The 22,313-nt window shown below is 38.3% G+C and overlaps 1 protein-coding gene across 2 annotated transcripts in view; it reads right to left on the reverse strand.

Annotated features, from left to right (window-relative positions):
• SYNE1 (spectrin repeat containing nuclear envelope protein 1) overlaps nucleotides 1-22,313 on the reverse strand; it is a 310,346-nt gene that overhangs the window by 128,458 nt on the left and 159,575 nt on the right. For both annotated transcript variants that reach the window (XM_082306888.1, XM_082306887.1), the window contains exons 57-72: nucleotides 21,390-21,533; nucleotides 18,966-19,130; nucleotides 17,645-17,817; nucleotides 16,608-16,761; nucleotides 16,332-16,475; nucleotides 13,876-14,040; nucleotides 12,252-12,569; nucleotides 11,388-11,543; nucleotides 10,514-10,684; nucleotides 9,427-9,753; nucleotides 8,084-8,236; nucleotides 6,722-6,889; nucleotides 5,484-5,660; nucleotides 4,453-4,599; nucleotides 2,150-2,275; nucleotides 510-686 (exon numbers count right to left, since the gene is read on the reverse strand). In XM_082306888.1, coding sequence (XP_082163014.1) covers nucleotides 510-686; nucleotides 2,150-2,275; nucleotides 4,453-4,599; nucleotides 5,484-5,660; nucleotides 6,722-6,889; nucleotides 8,084-8,236; nucleotides 9,427-9,753; nucleotides 10,514-10,684; nucleotides 11,388-11,543; nucleotides 12,252-12,569; nucleotides 13,876-14,040; nucleotides 16,332-16,475; nucleotides 16,608-16,761; nucleotides 17,645-17,817; nucleotides 18,966-19,130; nucleotides 21,390-21,533 — 2,865 coding nt within the window. The remainder of the gene's footprint in view (nucleotides 1-509; nucleotides 687-2,149; nucleotides 2,276-4,452; nucleotides 4,600-5,483; nucleotides 5,661-6,721; nucleotides 6,890-8,083; nucleotides 8,237-9,426; nucleotides 9,754-10,513; nucleotides 10,685-11,387; nucleotides 11,544-12,251; nucleotides 12,570-13,875; nucleotides 14,041-16,331; nucleotides 16,476-16,607; nucleotides 16,762-17,644; nucleotides 17,818-18,965; nucleotides 19,131-21,389; nucleotides 21,534-22,313) is intronic.

Consider the following 22,313-nt stretch of genomic DNA (forward strand, 5'->3'; position numbering starts at 1 on the left):
TCTCATCTGTAAATTAATATGAGTGAAGATCTGAAGGCATTTGTCTCACTATTGTGGGTAAACTAAATTGGATTTCTATAATACCTATTCTCCAGTGGTTTTCAGAGTCCAGCAACATTGAATAGTTTCCTAGAATAATTCTGAAATAGATCTAAATAATTCAGAAGTATTGGAATCAAGGAACTTAGCAAGCACGAATTGCAGATCTTATCTTCAGGTCCACTGTGATCAGCAATTACTCTATTAAAAGTGAAGGCAAATAAGAACAGTAGGCTGAAAATTGTCTACTGTTAAAGAAACAAAACCAGAAAAATTAAAGAACAGTGTTTTGCTTTCTGTGTCACTCAGTAGCATTAATAAGGAAACCCTCTTTCCTCTGTCTTCTCTGCTCTTGCCTAGAACATATTAGCAATTCTATGCAATATGTGCATATAACATGAATTATAATAATATCAGCTACGGGATGAACTTCCCCCTTACCTTCTGTTCTTAACCTGAAGTCTCCTTACCTTAACCTGGAGTACCATATTCTGGGCAATGTTTAGCTCCAACTCTGCCCGTCTCCTTTTCAAATTCTGTAGTTGTTGATCTGCATCCTGGAAATATATCCAGAGCTCAGCCTTCATTTGTTTGATCTCTTCCCAACCTTGAGCCAAATACTGTGAGTGCATTATCTGTTGCTCGATCTAGAAGAAAAGAAATGAAAAGGAGTAGGAATGCTTTAATGCAGCTATTTTTGGAAAATGGAGGATGAATAGCATTCTTCCCCTGAGCACAAGACTGTACTAAGAGCAAATTTCTGCACTAGATTCTGAAGGGGCTAATATTATCCACAAAAAGAGTCTTAACCTTCAAAAGTCATAAAAATCAGACCTATCAGAGGAAAGCTGTGGAAAAAAAATGGAATTATAATTCACCCTTGAGAGAAGCAAGTATACTTATGAGTGTGTGTATTTCAAAGTGTTCTCAGTCTTCTACTAAAGCTTAAATTAACTGTATGATTTAGTCTATTGCATGCCAAGAATGCTGCTGGACTGTGCTCTACATGCCTTCACGAAGACCGAATTAAAGCTTAAACTAAACACTTTCATTTAATTTGCTTAGTCCATTTATTTTGCCTATATGCTTTCTGTAAAATGCCAATAAGAAGAATGCTTACCGGATCTGAGCCCATCAATCACCTTAAACCAATAGTCATACAGCTTCTTTTGCTCCAAATACAGCAGTAGGGCGCTTTTAAGGTTTAGACACTCAACCAGCTTAATATATCTCAGCACTGTACTGTCTGTGATTTCTTAAAAATGTTTCACTGCTTTATATATAAAAGGAGAATCTTATTCTGATGTTTGGGATACTTTTTAGCTATTCAATATTTGGACTGCCATTCTTTTATGGATTACTTGGATTTGTGTAATTTACATCTCTGGTATGGAATACTGTTACTGTATATATTAGGTTTTTACTCTTGGTAGAAGTAGTTTCAAAGTTTGGTTGTGTGTGTATGTGAAACTAAAATTTTCATGTTTACAACAACAGGAATGCTTATAATGCTTCTTTTCTAATACCTCTTATGTTTATAATTTTATTCTAAAACCAAGCATTAAGCTACTTTAAAACTTAAAATTGAGGTACGCTCCTATAAATTCATATGCTGAAATAGATGCACTCTAATTTATGAATTGAACCATCATAATTTTTTATGATGATTATAATTAGTATTTTAGTATATCCTAATAAGAACATCAGTTTACTGTTGAAAAAATAATACCAGTAAAATATATCTAAGCTTTAATAAAATACAGAGAAGAATAGATTGAATTGTGTTGTATGAAAACAAATAATTTGGATCAGGTTTTCTTCCACAGAATGTTATTTGTGTGGCCAACATCTTGTAACATTGCCTGAGTACCTTTAGGAACCTTCGTCGTGCGTCTTTGTATTACTACCAGGATAGTAATGTGTGGATTTAATTAAAAAAAAAAAAAAAAAAGTAGAAAGAGAAAACTATTCCTAAAAGAAATACTTAAGATGAAAGTAAAAAGACATTTCTTTAAACCATTACCCAATATGACCTTCTTAAAACAGTACAGATCAAGGCAGTTAAAGCTCTAAACAGGATTAAAACCAGGTTGTTCTGGTTATCTTGTACCGTTTGTTTTGTTTGTTGAATATCTGCTGCTGTACTCTTCACTGTGGCATCTGACAGATCACACATGGAGCACAAAAGATCCAAGTATGTATTGGCCTGCTCCTGCAGAGCCCGGAAATGTTTCACCTGAGGGAAGACAATCCTCAAATAAACTCTGAGACTGTGGAAATAATCTCTTATTTCATTACAATCATGCATTTTAGTATTTTTACTTTAGCTTATTATTTCCAAAAGATGAAATGTAGACATTATTTTATTGGGTAAGGCTGCTCTGTCATAATTATGGAAAACAGTAACTTTAATTGATTATCATCCAATTATCAAAGTGCCTAGTGACATATGCATTACCCATTTTATTTCTTTATAAATAAAGTGTTGGATAGATACACACAGTTTCAATGAGGTGACTTACTTTCCCAAGGTGAATGGGAAGCAGGGCTTTATCCAATTATTGAAGTGTCCTGTTGCCCATACCTATACAATTCTCCAGTGTCTGATAGATCATGGGGAATCCAACCCAGTGGCACAACATGCTTTCCCACACCTTCTGAAACCCTTTCAGTGCCCCCAGTATCTACAATTGCCAAGATCAGACAACATGAGGCTGTTGAGGGCTTTTGCTCTCGACATTGCCTGTAGGAGCTCACCTCTCCCTCTGAAGAGTTTCCTCATCTCAAAAGAAAATGATGATATTATTGCCCTGCTTGTCAACACTAACATACCTCCTAGAGTCCCAGGGAGAAGGGGTGAGTGACGACCTATCACAGAGGGCCAGTAGTAGGTCCTTGTGGGCAAAAAGTTGAACAGGACAGCAGCGTGTCCTTGTGGCAACCCCAAATTAGTGTATTAGCAAGAATGCAGAGTGTAAGCTGTGGGAAGCGTTTATTTTCTTGTACTTACACTTGTCAGGCTGTGCCTGGTGTATTTGTCCCAGTTTCCTCTCTTCCCCCATAGAACAGATATTGGCAAACTGGTGCAAGTCTAGCAGAGGGCTGGGGGAATGTGAGGCTGTAGTATGTGGCATTTGGGCAGGTCTGAAGGAACTAGGTTTGTTCAGCCTGGAGAAGAGAGGCTAATAGCAGTCTGCCATTACTTAAAATGGTCAGGTGGGGGCAGTGCTGAGAAGACAGAGCCAAACTGCCAAGGTGAGCAGAAAAAGGACTGGAGGGAAAAGTGAAAAGTCACAACAAGGAAATTCTTCCTAGATATGAGGGAAACTATGTTTCACACTGAGAGCAGTTAAAAGCACTGGAATAGGTCCCTAATCCTCAGGGACAGTCAGGGCCCTCAGTGCACCAAAAGACTCTGCAACCTCTATTCCCTTCTCCTTGGGGTTTGGCTGCCTCTGCTCAGGGCCAGCCCTGACTTGGCCCAGCTCAGACCTGGCCAAGGGAAGAGCATTCAGAAGCCTTCCCCCTTGCTCAAGAGCTGCATGTAAGCTCAGACCTTCATCCACCTATGGACCTCACCTGAGCTACACTGCAGGTGCATCTGTGCCTGGCTGATCCTCCTGGTCTTGCCTTGCTGCCCTGACCTCCTGCCTCCACCTGGGACTGGCCTCATCCCTACAGGCTTGCCTGGTGATCACCAGCTGGTGGCTGACACCAGAGGGACTCTGCTGTGTGTGCTGCAGGTCTGCATGCCATTGGGAAGGTGCTGCCCTGCTGCCCCCACTGTCACCACCTGCCCTTGCAGAGCTGCCATCTGTAGTATTTCAAGGTCTCTATTAAGCCACATGGTGGATGAGACAGCCCTGAATTCCAGCATTTTTAGTACCATACCAGTTTAATTTGAAAACAAGGTACAAATCAAATGTAAAATACATTAAGTTACTAAGAATAATCAAGAGGCAAAGAAACCATTCTTAATGGCTAATGTGGGCTAGAGGCAGTTTCAGGCTCTTAGGCTGAAAAATTGTTTTAATTGCCTGATAACAGACTCTCTGTCCATGGTACTGTGAAACCAGGTCTCATACAGGAACATTAGTAGACAGATGGGCAATTAGAGAAGCAGAAAGACACAACCTCCCTGCTAAACACATCTGTGGAGTATCTGAAAGGTTTATCTAATTAGCCAAATTTTTTTTCAGATAACATATTTCTAAGCATTAAGCTTTTAAGCAAAAGCCCTGTGTAATTTTTCACTTTCACTCAAGGTATTCCTTTTGGAGCTGGGAATAACAATGAGGCTACACAGTCCTCTGAGATGGTCAGAGAGAGTATCTAATTTCTATTAACATAAAGCTCTTACTTGAACTCACCTTATTAAAAATAACTGAGCATTTGCAAGTGCTGAACTTTTACCTGTTTAACTGCATCTGCCAGGCTGAAAGGTGGCCAGGTAGTTGGCTTTAGCTCTGACTGCACTGTAGACAGCCAAGTCTGGCACTGTTGTAGGGTATCCTGATGATTAACATGCTTCTGGAGTTCATGTTCCAAACTCTGGTACACCTGAAATAAACATTTTGTAAGGTCATCACATTTTCAGACACCACTATTGGGTCTCTTCTCCCACCTTGAAAACAGCAGATAAAACAGAATTATTAAAACTGGTTATTTAAGCCTTGTACATAAAAGTACCAAGGGATGAAAGCTCCTTAAGCTCTCAGTGCATCTTGCTAATTTGTGGAGAAGATGGACTATATCTAAGGCATGGCTTCTGGAAAGAAAAAATAAAGATAAAAATGAAGAGCACTGTCTCCTATTTCTGTATTGTTGTTCAACATTTTGCCATTGATCTAGTATGAGGTTTTACCTACCTCTACAAATCTTACTGGCTATGAAGTCTACTTTTTGGTGTTTTGTTTATTTGTTGTTTTTGCCTTTTTTTTTTTTTTTTTTTTTCCCCACTGTGCTGACTTGATCTCCTAATTGGATTAACAGAATGACCCAGCTAGCCCTTCTTAACTGTGTATTCTGGTTTTACTATGAGAGACTGTATTTCCCAGCACATAATTAAAGACCTGTTATGTACATATGCAAACTACTGCCAATAAGAGTGCAATTTACTCCCTAGTTTTTGAAGTACGAACAGTTTGAATTTCTTTGCTGCAGCTCCTCAGAAACTAGTGTAGCATGAAGGTGGTGAGGGTGTGGAGCGATTAAGGTAAAAACTGACAGGCAGTTAGTTTTGCTGGCTGCAAGGCAAAATTTGGATCACAGGGAATTCAACTGTAGCACATCAATGATGAAGTGCTACATTAGTAACCTGTAGGCTCAATTTAAATGGAAACAGTAGAAAGAGTTTTACACCATCTAAAGAAACAAGTACTTAGAGAAATAGTAGTGTGTGTTATTCTTAAATGGCATAAAAACAGTTTTGAAACAAGACTTACTCTCTGGGCTGTGCTGCATATGGCAGAATAGCTGTCCTTTGTCCCCTGAAGATGGCTTTGTATGTTTTGCTTAAATTTTGCTTGAAGGTGTTCTGTGCACTGATTGATCAAGTAATCACCTTTACTCTTAAGATTGTTCAAACGGTCTTCAAATCCTGCAATTTCTTCCATGATAGCCTAAGAAATAGATAAAATACTTTTGAAGAAATTTTTTAAACTTAAAACATGTTCTGTATCACAGCTTTTTAAATGAGGTGGTTTTCCCCCCCCCCCCCCCCCCCCCCCCCTTAAACACTCTGTCTTCAGATTTGGAAAAAAGCTTTCAGGCAATGTGTATTATTACAGTCAGGATGTTAAGAGTGCATACTCATTGTAAAATCATTGTCAAAAGTCTGTACATAGATATCCCACAGAAACATCAGTAGCACTGTCATAATGTGTAAACATATGCTCATGCCCCAACACTACCCTTAATTTTCCTTTGTTGCATGCTCTCCAGGGCTCCACCAACTTTTCTTGTGTCTAGTAATGAGGACTAAATCTGATGCTGAATCATATCTTATTCCACAAGCTCTTCCACTGTAGATGGTTCTTTCCATTGACTTTGGTGAAGCCCAATTTTTATCTAAGGAGGTTACTTAAAGAATAACACGCTAATCACAATGAGTTAAAAAATTTCAATATTTGCCCTGGGAATCTCAGTTTCAGGGAGTGGTGGGGAGGGTTGGATTTTGCTTTCTTTTATATTCTAGAAGGCATCGGCTATCGATGTAGTGAATGATTATCATTAATAGCAACTATAACAATACCTTGAATAAAAGCAATGGAGGAAATGTTACAACCTAATGGGGAGATGGAGGGGAGAAGATTTGAAAATTTAAAATATTTTTTTCTCCTTAAAAATGCCAGAGCAAAAAAATTCCTTAGGAGTAAAATGACCCTAATCTGCTTTTTGTGGTCTATTTCCTGGGACATCTCAGCAAAAATCTGACACAGAATTCAGACCAGAGTACAACAAAGCTCTTGCGCCGATACAGTCTTATCCAAGAAACAGTGCTAACAACAAGGTAGATTTGTTAACTGCATTAATGAAATTGATGCTTATTTACAGAGTTAGCAGTAAGAGGAATAAAACAGGTGAATGACAAATAACTAGAGCTCTGGAGTGGAGACAGAGAAGCAAAGAAGAAAAATTCTCTTTTACTGAACAAAGGAAGTTTACCCAATAGCAAACCCACCTTGTGGTTAGCTAGCTGCTGAGTGATTCTTTCAAGATTGTTACTCTCCATGAGGTCAGGGCTGACCAGCCTGCTGGACATATGTAACAACCATTTCTCCCCTTCTTGCAAATCACTGTTGTAATCTTCATGTTCTTTTACTCTCACCTCTAAGGTTTCAACATATGCCTGCAGGTCCACAGGAACCAAAATTAATATTCAAGTAATTACAAGAATTAACACCACCCCCACCCCAAACTAAAAACCACCAAGAGCTCCAAAGCATAGTAAGAGAGTTCTAAATTTATATTCCTGTGAGGGACTCTCACATGATTAGACTATTAAGGAAGACACCAAAGGGATTCCTTGTGTGAATAAACTCTGTGGTACTGAGCAGTATTTTCACTCTAGATGAAATACCATACTTTGAGGAAAACACTGAGGATCTCCTTACTTTAAGAAAAGGAACACTGCCAACTTGACATTAAGTTCACTTCAAAACAGTTATTACATGCTCTTTGAGAGACTGCACACGACCTACCAGTGTTATGGTTGGGTCCCTGCTGCATACAGCCTTTGCATGTACATATTGCCTGTGATTGTGGTAGGCAAATTAAAAGTGTACACATTGAGTCTGTAAACTAAAAGTCAACTGTGAAAAAAATAAGATGATCTGCTATTGGTGGATGGATTAGCAGTTGAAGGTACTTAGGTCAAACATAAGTACTAACATGGTTTGCAGAGCTTATCCTTGTTAGGAGTATAACCTATTAAAAGCTTTAGGAATAATCATACTTCAGGACATATTTAGAAGTATTAGATCTTTCAAAGTACTACATACATGTGGACTAATGAAACAATGTTAATTAATAATGCCCTTGCTGAACTAAATTATACCCATCTTGCAGTTCATTTTCTCCAGTGACTTCCATTCAACAACTAAACTAGATTAAACAGGGTTTGTGCGAGATCTAGCAGAAACAAGAGACAAAATGGTATAATTTAAGGGCATCTGTCTCTTCAAGAAGTAATGTATTTAGAAATCTACTCAAAGCAATTAAAAATAGTAACAATAGTACAAACTAGTCACTGATATATTTCCCCTTAGTGCTATGAAGACTTCACCTGCCACACTTGAAATTTATTTCAGCTACTCTTGTTAGACTTATTTAGGTAGAAGTTCTTTCCATATTCAAGAATCACCCCTCCCCCATGTCCCGTCCCCCCCCCAAAAAAAAAAAAATAAAGTAATTAAATCTAACTGGCTCTGTGTACTGTGTATAGGGTGTGACATGACAGCGTGAAATAAACAGTCAACTTCTTAAAGCGGGGAAAAAATACAGCAAATTGAAAGAACATGGTGTTTTCTTCCTGACTTTTTACCTTTGTTGCACCACAGAGTTCCTGGTAACTGCTCTGAAGGTCTTGAATGTTGTTCTTCAGAGTCACATCATTCACCAGATCAAAAAGTGCTTCTCCCTTTTCAGTCACTGATTTTATTGAAGGCTCATGGGACAGAACAGTCTGCTGTATGGACTACAATGCAAGCAAGAATTAAAATACATACATTGAACACTGAAGATCTATTTCACTAAATTCCCTTTGATCTGAAGCACAGCCTTCTACCATGGTATATATCATCCTTTCCAGATGAGAAAAGCTTTGCTACCAGTACAGGACTATGCTTCTGAGCCATGCCCTGAGACAACAACTTTGCAGGCATCTAAGAGCAATTGCTCCTTTTGTGAGCGGCTAGTAGCACAGCTGGTAATCTGGAGCTGGTGAAGGAGAGGGAGTTAGGATGTGTGAATGGGTAAGTGCTAGGGATGAAACTTGCTCAGAGGAACAAATTCTGCAAATAGGTGGGAAAGTAACACCAAAGCCACCCCCTTAATGAGACAGTATGCAGAGAAGTGCCTAACACTCTACTCTCAAGAGTATGCAACCTGATCTGTTATGTCATTGTGCCACTGGCTCAGACAGCATGGCACATGCCAGCATCTATCAAATGACAGTGAGATACCAGCTCCCCAAACATGTAGAAAGCAAGCACACAGCTATGACATATGACTTTGAGTACTGAAGCTGGTGAGGGGTAGTGGACAGTTTCAGGGAGCAAGCCTTGATGTTGTGCAGGTACTGCTCAGCAATAGCCAAAACATTTGTTAGTAACGCTGTTTAAGCCATAAATGTAAAGCACAACACTATATGGACTGCTATGGAGTTAACTCCATCCCAGCCAGACCCAAACACTTCATTAAAATAGTAACTAAAAACAGAGGAGGCCATAGCAACTGACTGTCTTAGATGTCAGTTGAGCTGGGACATTCAGCTTTAACCAGAAAACTGATTAAGCCAATGTAAACAGAGGCAATGTCTGCAGTGAAGAAAGACCAACTGGTTTCTATCCTTGCTTAAACAGTAGTTAACTCTGTCATATCAATGGAATTACTCATGTGTACTCATAAAAGAATTTTGCTCCATAACAGGAAATTGTCAGATGTGAAAGCCTTATTAGGACATTCACATTTCAAATCCAGGTGCTCACTCTGGTTTGCAGATGCAGGTCATGCATATTTTCACTTTGATGCTGATTTGGACATCCAGATCAGAGAAGTCTCATACATCTATTGAGGAAACTTGAATAAACACCTGGATCAGAGGATTTACTGTGAGTAACTAGGTCAAAATCAATTCAGTAGTACAATGACGTAACCCTTTTTTACCTTGTATTTGGACAACTGGGCCTTCTTCTCATAGAGTTCGCTCTTTGGCTCCGCTGGAGCATGTAACATGGCTTGGTACTCCATGACCCACTGAGTCTGTGCCTTGTATTTGTCTGAGAACTCCTTTGCCAGCTGAAGGCACTTCTCTGAAGTCACGTGCTCTTTCCTGATGGAGCTAGCCAGCTCTTCAAGCTGTTCTACATGATCTCCAATTTCTTTTCTTAACTGGTCAACTTCATTTTCTTCCATGTACTTTATAGCTCGCTCCCCCTTCTCACGGGCAGATTTCAGTAAACTGTGGCCTACGTCCATATCACTCAATAGCAGCTGTGAAGGAAGCATTAGTTAACAGAAAATGTATGCAAGCTCTTGCCTTTTTTTTCTTTTTACTATTATCAGTGAAAGGTTAACTAAATTTTTTAATTTTTTTTTAATTTTGCTAAGGACACAGAAGGAATTGCTAGGGAAATTGAATGGACTTTTCATTACAAAATTGCCTGGAGTTAAGGTGTGGTAAACTAGAAGAAGCAGAAAAAGCAAATACTTTTGTTCTGCACCAGGCTTGTGAAGATAAACACAGAAACTGAGGGCTATCAGGAGAGGATTCGTACTCCAAATTTTGGACTAGATGAAAATTTTCCCTTAGCATATTTTGTTTAAACTGCAGGACATACGAAAAACTCATCTACAACTCTGAGAGGAAACATGGGTTTTACTACTGAGTTATTTCAATGAGGAGAAATAGGAAGCGTCTCTTGCCTCAGTGCATGCTGGTATAAAATATAAATGACAGGATGCCTTTTGGGGAAATTTATTTTAAGGTTTAACCTAAAACAAAACACATACAAACATGCCTTATGGAAGGATAGGATTATATTATTTAGGACTATTCATAACCTCAACAACCAAACTATGATCTAATGTGTATATGACATGAGAACAAAAAGTTTTATACTAGGTGGTCTTTATCCTATTAGCTTCTCTGGACAAGGTGAAGTCAAAATTTTGAGCAGCTGTTAAGATGCTTGTTAAAATATAGCCTCTTTTTTGTGAACAGAAACAAAAATTGCATTCAAGAAAGCTGTACCTCTAGTTTCTGCACTTTTTTCTCCATTGCTGTTTTATCAACCACGTCAAACTTGGTGATTGCATTTCTGAAGTTCTTGTTAGTAGCTCCATACCAATTTGTGTAAGCACTAAAAGCCAGTTCTGACTCCTCCATACAGTGTATTTCTTCTTCCAGAAACTTGATTTGCTCCTTCAAACAAATATGGAGGGTAGGGGGAGGAAACAAGAACCACCCAGATGTTTATCAGTGCTGTTGACTAAAGATAGCAATAAATTGCTATTTATTAATAAAATCTGATATACTAAGATTAAACACACAGAGTTTGAGTTCTTTCATATCTAGTGGATAATTCTCACTGGGGTCTCGTCAGGGTGTACATATAGCAATCACTATATGTTAAAACTGAGTTAATATTAAACACTGAAAAGGCACTTATATTTTGAAATTTGAATTGTGACTTGTGATTATGGTACTATGAGACAGATGCTACTTAAAGTGACCTGAAGATTGTACCTTAACAATTCAAATTTTCCCTGTACCTATGTGTTTCAGTGATAACCTGAAAACATTTCTCTAGAGATCATTCAGCATTCAAACATACTGAATTCTGAATTTCTCTCCTGAAACTGCCAAAAAAGACAGTAACTACATCTGATTAATACTGAATATTTTTGAAAGGGCATTATCCCGATTATGGTCCTCTAATACACTTAGTCCAATGAAATCTACATGTATATGTGCATATATATATGTGTATATATATGTAAATATTATATTATCAAGTCTACAGTAACGAATAAACTCTGATAAAGTCTAATTAAGAAAGTCTGTTTATATTTGCTTCTTAACTGACAATTTATGATGTCACAATGAATTAATTTTCATTACTTACCAAGACATGAAGAAGAAGAGTTTGGTAGTGAGATGTAAGCTGTGTAGCCTGGCTTCCCATTCGACTTGCAGTGAGACTTTCCTCTAGTATTTGCTGAGCCAATACCCCAACTTCCTCCACGTCATCTTTGTAGATTGTAATTTCTTCATGCCACTTCTATGACAAAGACATTACCCAGCTTATATAACTGATTCAAACATCTTAAACACAACAGGAATTTATTTGTAACTAAGTCAAGAAATCATTGAAAAGGTTGTAAACATGGATTTACAACAGGAAAATACGCTGGAAGTTTTATCATACCTTATGGACTGCATTTCATTACAACAGATTCAATGCTTTTTTTTCTCCCCCCAAATAATAATAGAAATGCAACCTGCAGTTCCTATAGAATTTGCCCAAAGTTTTAAAGGTGACTGTAAAGCATAACCTTGAATCTCTTCAAATCTGCTTCCTGTGTTTATTCAGAACCATGTCTTCTCCTTGCAGTGACTACAGGAGAATTATTACATCAACACAGCAGAGACTTCACAACACAGTTGGTCACATTTTACTCTTGTCACAACATTAACACTTTGCCACTCCAGGACCGAACTTCGTCCTCAGTTATGCCTTCATATACCACAGAGCATATGAATTCCAGATCTCCCTATGAGATTACAACATTGGTATAGCCACACCTTTACCAGTAAAATGGGAGGAACCTGGACCCAGAAGGAACGAAGCTCTCTTGGATCCATCATTCTAGGCACCACCTCAGAATAAACTGCAATGCTTCCTGTCATTTTCACAGTGCAACCAGGAACTGATGTGGAAACCTCACATGGTATTTTGCTTAAGGCATGCCTTAAGTATATTCTTTACCTTCATTTGTTGAAGCTGCATCTCCTTTGTTGCTCTACCAGACTGCCTCCCAGTCCTGATAGCAACTTTCTTCTCCAGATCTGTTAGCCAGTCATTAACCTTCTGAAATTTTTTCTCCATTAATCTCAGTTTGCTCACAGTGGCATTTAATTGGCTTCTTGCTTCAGAAAGCCTGTGCTGATAAACTTGCCAATCCTGCCGTAAGGATTCCAGGGCTCGGTCTTCTATCTGGGGAATGCCCCAGGGAATCACCTCCTCTCTGGCATGGACAGCAGCATTCAATAATGCTTGTCCTTCTGCACAGTGGACCTGCAGCTCCTGTAAAGGCAGTTATGGATACATACCCTACATATTAACAGCTTTCATTCACACATGGCAAACAAAGCCCTGGTTCTACTTAACACAAAAGCAGCTACCTCACGTTATCTAGATATTCCCTTTAGTTATCTATGGTTGAACACATATTACACTATCTCTAAGAACACCTATGATGGCATGCTCACTTACAAAGCAAACTGAATATCACTATTATTCACAAGTGAATTGCAGAAAATTATTGACAAAGCATGCATTAAATTCTGTCCCCTCCTGCTACGTTTATCATCAGTTCTGAAACATTAGCTGCCTGAGCTGGCACGGGATGGATGCAATCCATTCAGTACAGCCTTAAATTCAAAACTTTCCAGCTGTGGCAAGCAGACTGTAAGACTGATTCTAAAATTGAATCAGTTTAAAAACAAGGAGCAAGGTGAGGCTTCAATCTTTTAAAGTATGTTTGAGATATCATTCCAAAATAATTCTTGATTCTCTTCTAGACGTGTGGCATTTTCATGCTTAGTAGAACTTGATTAGAAGGTATGAAGGGATTCAGTCTGATTAGAAAACATAACCAGGAAATTACCTTAACAAAATAAAGTTGTGCGTTGTCTTAGTTTATATTTGAGATATGTATTCAGATTTTCAAAATGGATTCAGATTTTGTAAAGTAAACTATAATAACAAGACATATATGCAGAGTCCCTGATCATACAAAGACCTTCTCAGTATCCTGAATAAAATAATAAATATTTCATAACTCAAGTACAGACCTTTAGCTAATTCAACAACAGGTATGAAAGTAATTTAAGCCATCTTAAGACCATAACTGGGAAATTACTGAAGTACTATAGGTTCACCATTCACTGTCACTTAAGTGATTCAGTAATAGTCTTCCCACCTCACCATGGGAGCTAGGCTACATGACTGGAACTGCCTGACAGTAGATGCATTTGCACTGTAAGCAATAAAAGACAGAAACCCAATGAAAAGAATACTTTGGATATTCTATGAAACACAGGGAAAAGAAGAGGTAGGCCAACATCTAAAACAAATTCAGTACTTGCAAGAAAGCATTAGTATGCCTGGAGATTTCATTCAAGGCCTGACACTTCTTTCTGGAAATGAGTGCCAATGTTTCCACTGACTTTATGGAACCACTTTTGAGCAGCAAAGTACTTACATATAATGTGATTCCAAGCTGTTCTCGAGACAAAAAAGAGATCCGATTTTTGTCTGGTAATTAATATTATTCTGTTATTTTACAAGTAGGATTTTTATTTTACTAAGGGTGTGACACATTATGTACCTGTAAGTCTCGGAGCGTTGCCTCCTGTTTCTGGGCATCACCATCAAGATGTGATAAACAGTCAAGTTTTTCCTGTTCCTTCTCCAGCCATACTTCAAAGGTCTTCAGATTTCTTTGGTACTCTTGATGTAAGTTAAGCAGTCCTTCAGCTTTTGTTACTGCCTCCTGTTTGTTAAAATATTTACATATATGTATATATTATATCTCTTACTGTATCATCAAATCAAGAAAACATAAAACCCGGACTTCCATCAAGGTGAAAAGTTCGTATCTGATGCTGAGCTTTCCTAAAATTCAAGAGTACTTGGATTTTGAGGATGATTTGATCAATTACAGGGAAAGAGGTGGCCAATGTGGGGATACAGGTACTTATCCTAAAAGATTCTTCATGTAAATTTGTGACTTCTGGGATTTGAAGCTTTGATCTGGGATCACTTTTAATTAACACCTTAGTATCTAATAACAAAAGACCTTAAATTTATACCAATTCAAATTCACTTTACTGAAGTAATGAATAAGAGTATGAGCTTGAAATTGCATATTTTTTCTTCACATGATTTTTTTTGTCAATGGAATAATAATCTTCTATTAAGAGTATCTAATATCTTTAGGTTTGAAGACTGTCCAAGTCCTTTGCGGGCAGTTCCTACAGAGGACAATGAGAAACAGACTGCAAGTCTTATGTGTACGTGGGTGAGCAAATTAAAATAATTTCACAACCCAGCACTAAAATAGTACCATATTCAGGATACAGCAGGAAAGGCGTCATATATTAGCACTAGACTAGTCTTTCTTTCTAAGTGCAAGAAAAGTATACTACATGTAATTCACATCCTCTAAGAAATGATGGGAATGGGGAATTGAGTTTGATGGAGGCAAGACAGGCTGCATCCCAGGGCAGCAGGCTACATAAGAAGAAAAACATTTTCATAAACAGCAGCCATGAACTTACTGCCTGCTTTACCTATTTCTAACAGGTCTGGGTAGCTGGAGGAAGGAAGAAAATGGCAGCGTTACCAGTCTTTTACAAGGCCTGGCCACACCCAGTAGTGGGAAGAGGGAAAGAAAGACTAGTTCTCTGGCCTCTTGACAGTGGCTGCAGGGAATGACAGGTCTTGGTCCGCCCAGGCTTGGGCCACAAATCCTTGGGGAAGCTTGCCAGGTTTCCCATCTGGTCAAAGGATTATTAAGAAATTTGACCATTCTTTACTTTCAGCAGCTATTTGCTTTGAACTTTGAATTTCTTTCTAAGGGTTGAAGGTACTCTTAACACTAAACATCATCACCATGGTTGGGAGTGGGGAAGACCAAAGTCATCTGGGGTATTAGGTGGGAAGAGAAAGAAGGGATGTTTCTTGCTACATGAGGAAAGAGGTACAGAGCTCTTGCCTCTGTGAACTACCATCCATTTCTCATTGTTCTCATGCTGTTGCTCAAGCTGAGCAAATAGAGGCAGTCTGTATAGCTTTGTACAAGAGAAAAAGGTAAAGGTTAGAGGATCCCCACGCTAACAGGAATACTAGGTATTCACCAGCACTCCCCAGGACTTGCTCGTCTCTTTGGCAAATCTGAGTGAGTTCACTCTTAGAAGGTCCAAAGAAAGACAGTGCATTGCATTCTTTGCAGTTGCGGAAGGGTGTACCACAAAACAGCGAATCACTTATGTGTTTGAAAAACTGAATTTTGGCCCTTTCCACAGGACAAAGACATCACTGAGACAACAAAATTCAATTTTACTACCCTGCTGTCATGAAGAAAAGTTGCCTGTCTGAGCATACATTAGGCATTATTTAATTACCACAGAAGAATTTGGGTTAACTGGAGATAACCACCTAGCTTTAAATGTATCACCAGGTCTTTCATTATTTCTTCTTTATCTTATATCTTACATTAAAACCCACCTTGGTCTTTATCTGTCTATGCCCTAATCTTTTCCAGACCTACAATACTAAGACTTATCAGTAAATGTAGCACTTATCATGCCAGGTATTTTGACATTAGAGTCAGTTTACTTCCTAATAAGGTTAGCGTTCAATAGTAAGCTTCTAAAGTTGTCAACCGTTTGTGAATTACCTGATTGACTGGTTGCATTTATTGCAAACCATACGTTTATGCAAATCACAGATTCAGAGATGCTTCCAACTTTTCAGTCACAATGGGTAAAATCATACCTGTGCTGAAGTCAATGAGATTTTTTACACAGAATTCCTCAGACTATTCACCTGATGATTTTTTCAGATTCAGATTTTTAGAACCTGTCTGAAAAGATCTGAAGCTCAGTGGTACAGGAAGACAGATTCATAAATCACACTAATAACTTTCTGTTATATTAAGTTACAGCTGTCCCCAAACTTTTACTCCTCATTTAACTGTAAAATAAATGATCAATGAGAAGACTTTCTCTTTTTCCTTGTCGCCAACAAAACAAGAGGGAGTGCTATCAAGAAAAACTGTACCCTTGTTCTGTCTTTGAGGAACTTATACCGCTCCTGAAGGTCCTGGAGTTCCAGCTGAGTGACATAATGCTCAGCCATCCCACTTCCTTTCACTTCAATCGTCTCCAAGAGGCTGCTGTGACTCAACACCTCTTCACTCAGTAGCTGCAAAACAGAAAGAGAAGAACATGTTTATGAATGGGCAGCATTAAAACAAGACCACAGATTAATCTTGCAGTTATTCAGCCTTTTTTGTTGCTTATAAGGTGATATGGCCTTGCTGCTCAGCAAACACACCTTTGCTTTGCTAAGGGCAGCTGTTTTTTCCCTCAGTTCAGCATATTGCCTTTCAGAAGCGTTCATACTTGCTTCTACTTTATCCATCCAGCTGGAAAATTGACGAACATCATCCTGGTAACTTGTCCATTTGGAGAGAGCTCCTTCCAGTTGACTGTAATTTAAAAATACATATTTGTTGTGATAGTGGAGGTTCTCATGCTATTTAAGCAGTGAGATATAGTCATATACAGTTATTCTAGACTATATTTATAAGAAAGATATATCACAAACTAAGCAGTCTGAGACAGAGCTGTTAAAATCCTACAGGTTTTAACTAGGCGCACTGTTTGGCTGATAAAAGAGAAATTAGGTTTTCCAGACTTGGAATATTAAGGAGGTCTGTAACTTACGTAGCTAGCTGATGCATTCTAGCTTTAGTAAATAAAATACAACTGAAAGCATAAGATCCCGAATCAGAAATTTTCTGTCCCTTTGCATACATTCAAAAGTTTCTGCATTCTAATGTTTAATTACCTTTGTTGTTTTAAATTGAAATATTTGCAACTAGTGATGCTCCACCAAAGAAGGCCGCATTTTTTTCCCCTGTATTTCTTTATTCTATCACTTTGAGAATCGCTACTGGACACTGTAATTACAGTACCTTCTGTGAAATGCTAGCAAGTGGAAAACCAGACAGGATCTTGACAGAGCAACCATTAACATCCGTGACAAGATCTTCTCATTTCTCAGAACAATTCAAGGCATCAAGTGCAACTCAAAGTAAAATTTACAACAAGATTATAAACATGGAATCCACTTTTAAGAGTATATTGACAATAAGTGTTAACAAAGGTTAGATCCCTCACAGTTTCCTCCCCTTTTTCTATTTCAAATGAATATGTCACTTAAGGCCTCTAGATCTGCAATGTTAGGCACATGGAGTCATTTTATATGAATTTGACTCTTGTAATAATAAAAGTCTAGGAATTAGCTTTTCAAAAATTTTGACAGTTCTTTATTGCTAAGCATCATTCTGCACTTCATATCCTTTTTACCTCTTGCACTGGATGCAAGCAGACAGAAGAGAAGCCCAGCTGTCCTTCAGAGTTTGCAACTGCTGTTCAATCACTGGTACTCCCTCCAGAGAAGTATTTTGCAGAACAGATTCTCCTGTTGTCAGAACCATTTTCATTTGGATTTCTTTTTCTCCTTTCACTGCTAGCAGTCCCTAAAAAGTGAGCGGATATTATTCTACTTTTATCAGTAACTGGACATGAATATACTAATAGGCTTTACTGGAAAATGAGCTGATCAAATTGAGCAGCTTGTACAAACAGTCAATTGGAAGACGGACAGTGGGGTTCATAGCTGGGCTTCACAAGAAAAAAGTGACTTTCAAAGGGTAGGTTTAGGCCACTAAAAAAAAATCTGTGTTGACAGGGAAGTTTCCATGGAATCTGTGTAGGTACTTACAGTGTATCAGAGAAGGTACTGTTGGGTGGAATAGCTGACATTCCAAAGGGAATGTCACTTAGACAGAAAACAGGAGGATTCATTCATGGAGAAAATAAGATGTGATGACAAAGCTCTTCTACAGGGCTGAAATACAGTTCTACAACTCTAGGATCTATTTGCAACACAAAGGTACCAACATATAAACTCAGTAGACTATCAGCAATGTCAGCTTAGAGACTTCAGCTCCTGGAGCTGCACAGTTGCAAACTAACAGCTCCTAATACTATGCAAAGTCATGAAAAGCCTGAAAGCATAAACCTGAAAAACTCAACGAACAAAACACAAAACATAATTATAGTATTTTGCTACAATCTCTTTCTTTTTGATATATCCTTATAATTTTGAGGACTTGTCCGTATTTCGGCCATGGCTCAAAACTTGAGACATCAATAATATGAAAAGTATTGTTTTCTGAGTACTGCTCTTCAACATCTTTTGTGCAGTGGTATCAATAGATGCTATTTTCTTAACTGTAGTCACCATTTTTAAAGCAAACAATTATAGGAAAAGCTGTTCTGAATCATCCATATCACCTGTAAGATCTAGGAAATAATATATTAAACTAACAGAAGTGAATATCCTACTTCTTCCATTTAACCTTCAGCAACCACACAACACCTTTTGAGTTTTTTTTAAGAATTTACATATATGCAGCTTTTAGGTCCCTATATCCTTCTTAGAGAAAACTAATAATGAGCTCTTTCCTCTATAAAAAGAGTTATTTCTGAGTAAATTGAAAACCAGTGTCTGAACAACAACAGTCATTACGCTAATTGTTGCATATTAGTGTAAAGTATCCTATACTCGCATTCTTCTTATAGATCTAAAAAGAGCAGGTTTTGGAGTCTGCTGTTTCCATACCTCTAGCTTTAACATCCGGCTGTCCAGCACACTCTTGTCTGCAGTGGGACGACAGTAGGAATCCAGCATGTGAACTGCATCAGCCACCCAGTCCTGGAGGTCCTTGGCACTGTACAAGAACTGCTGATGCTCTGCTACGACCCTATCCATTCTGGAAACTTTCTCCTGCAATTCATACAGCAATTAGCACCAGCGGCTATTCAAAGGATCACTTATTCCCCATACCTACTTACAGACTTCAGAATGAGTTTCATAAACTATACTCAGAGATTCTCTTCATACATTAATAATCACAAGTACACTTACTTGAGCATGGAATGAATTTTGCATACACACACACGCACACAAACAAGTTGTCCAAACATAATATACAAATGAAAATTTTGGAAACACCTTTTTTTGTTTTCTAAATGTAAAGCTTCATCTAATTGTCTCCTCTCATCCAAAGTAGGTGAGAGTTTTCTGGTTTCACTTTTTCTTAAACATCTGGTAAATCACACCTAAACTCCATTTCAGTGTGCAGCTGAAGATAACTTGTGAAATCTGTCCATGCACAAGATAGATTTAAGCCTGTGAAGCTATGCCACTGCAACAACATTACTTTGTTGATACTTGGAAAAGAAAGACCTGTTTTCCTCAATGACTCCCATTGGTATAACCATTCTTCTGAAAAATTACTGACACTCATATGAATCAAAAATAAATGCTCAAGTTACATTGCTGAAGGGCCTGAGGTGAACAGGAATACAGAGCAGAGTGTATTTCACACGGTGACAGAGAACTAAAGTCAAGCCAGTGAAACAGGCTTAGGAAGTTACAGAGAGGGATCTTTCTCAAGTGTCCATGGCTACCCAAAGAATTTCAGGATTTCTCTCATAGGCTGGATTATAGGTATCCTCTGCCTCAGATTCCTTCTTCTCATACTGACATCTCCTACAAGTTCTGTCCACATAAGCCCACGTTAGTAACTCATGCATCTTTCCCTTTCTTATTTTTCAGTCATGAAAATTTATTATGGCCATGTATATAAAGATTTTCAGTAAGTCATACAGCTCTAGATAAGCTTTATAATTTTTATTTCCACAGAAAAAGTAGAAATTAACAAACTAGCAATTGCCCAAACATAAATACATTCTGAATTGAATTGTTATCCCATAACACGCTTCCTATATCCTTAATTATTCTCTTTACTGTAGTAACTATAAGTGTAATTCAATATCAAGCCTCCTTCATGACTGGAACTTTGTGAAAAATAACAGCTCTAATACAAAGACCTTCTTATCTGTTTACACCATAGAGACAGTAGAACTACAAAATGGTGAAGTGTGTCAAGCACCACTCAGCAAAACAGAATTAGGTTAAACTCTCAGTTCTTAGCTTGATGCTTTAGAGTTTGGCCTATGCCCCCCCCCCCCCCCCCGAAGCTTCAAAAGCAGCCCAAGAGGTAATTTTTTTAGAAGACCAATCTATTAGTTTTAGATGAAGATGCTGAAAATGCAAATAATTAATCTTCATTATAGGATGCAATGAAGTAATACCTTTTCTGTACTCTGTATTTTCTAAAAAAAACAAAACTCCCCTGAGTTTTGAAAAATACTTCTTTCAGGTGCCATTTATTACAAAAATAAATGTCTTGAAATATGTTTGAAATAATCAAAATCCAACCTGATTATTGTATGATCAGATGGGGTTTACTTTTTAATCAAAACACATTTAAAAAAGAAAAAAAAAAATCACAATTCCATTTTGTTGACAGACCATAGAAGTATCCAGGTCCTTACTTCCCACTCTTTAAAGCCAGTGTGAAAGACAAGATAGCTCAGACATACCACAAAGCAGACAAGCAAGACAACTGCAGTGTTTCACATTTCAGTCTTTCTTTTTCCCCACATACATCAAATGAACTGCTTAAAAGCACATACACTGAGTGCATTACCTTTGTCAGATTGCTTAGAGTAAGATATTGAGAAGACAGCTGAGACACCCTGCGCATAAAGCTTTTGCTGACAGCTTGCTCTTCCCACAGCTGCTGAGCTTTCTCTTTTAGTCTGTTGAGCTGATGCTCGTGGCAGCTTATTTCCTCAAGGACAGACTGTAAAGCACAAGCACGTTAATATTAAGAGTGGGTGCAAGAAAGCAGGAAATAGAGAAGCATGAAGGCTCCATGAAAAACAGAAGTGACATATGGCAAACTTGCTGAGAAAGGCACGCTATACGGCTACAGCAACAAAGCAGAATGTCATAAGAAATGTGGAGATGCAAAACCTGACGGAACAGGACCATCAACAGCAATCCTTGAAACCAGATCTCATCTTACTTAGAGGTCAGGATGCTAGAATGGTCAAGCTTTTGTAAAGAATCAATGAGGCCAGGAGGATGGGACAGGAAAGTCTGGCTGTGTTAAAAAGGTTTGTAAGAAGTCACCTGCAACTTTTGCTGTTCTCTCCTCTTGGAAGGAAGATCATGGAGCCGACTGCTACTTCCTTGTACCATCCTCTCAGTTGTGGTCAGCCACTCCTGCAGAGGCTCAGCAGTTGCTTCGAAGTCCTTCATCCGGATCTTTAAGTTCTGAGAAGACATGAACAATTTTATCAACAGTTGCCCTGCACTGGCCATAACCATAACGCACAACACACAGATCAAGCTCACACATTTGCAGCCAAACACTACACAAATCTTCAAAATAAATTACACCAGCTCTGCTCCTTCCCATCCCACAAACAGACACTGAAAGAAAAGTCCGAGAGAGTACCTCTTTAAGAGGCAAAATAGAGGCAACAATATAGGATATGTCTACACAGCTGAGGGGAGGTTGAAGCAAATTTCCTCTGAACTGAAAGCTGTACAGATCTTTCGAGCTTTGACTCAATGTAAATCTAACTTACAAAGCTAAGCAGTCTGAAGAAAGGCTAATTTGGGATATGAGTTACCTAACATCTGACTGCAGTCATTCACACTGACCCCTCCTTAAACAGGCTGCTACTATTGTAGGTGATGTATGACTAAGTTCAACCCAATCCTGGGGATCATTACTGATTATATTCTTTTTTAGTGTTAAATTCTTGTTATAAAAACGTGTGTGTAAAGCCATATGTAGGCATTCTTTCAGTACCTGCATATTTTTCTTGTAGGCTTATTCTGCATGATTAAAAAAAAGAGCATCTGAAATAATTCATATGGAATAGAAACCTGAACAGCATAGTTCCTGTGCCCCAGTTATTTTTATTTCCCCCCGCTGAGACTGATGCAGTTTTCCTTTTAGCTATAGCCTTATCACTTAAACTAAACACCAGAATGAAAAACTAAGCCTATGAGACTGAAGAAGGCTTGGCTCAAAAAGATTAATCT

This window comes from Platalea leucorodia (assembly GCF_965183815.1).
Source record: "Platalea leucorodia genome assembly, chromosome: 3".
Lineage (NCBI taxonomy): Eukaryota > Metazoa > Chordata > Aves > Pelecaniformes > Threskiornithidae > Platalea > Platalea leucorodia.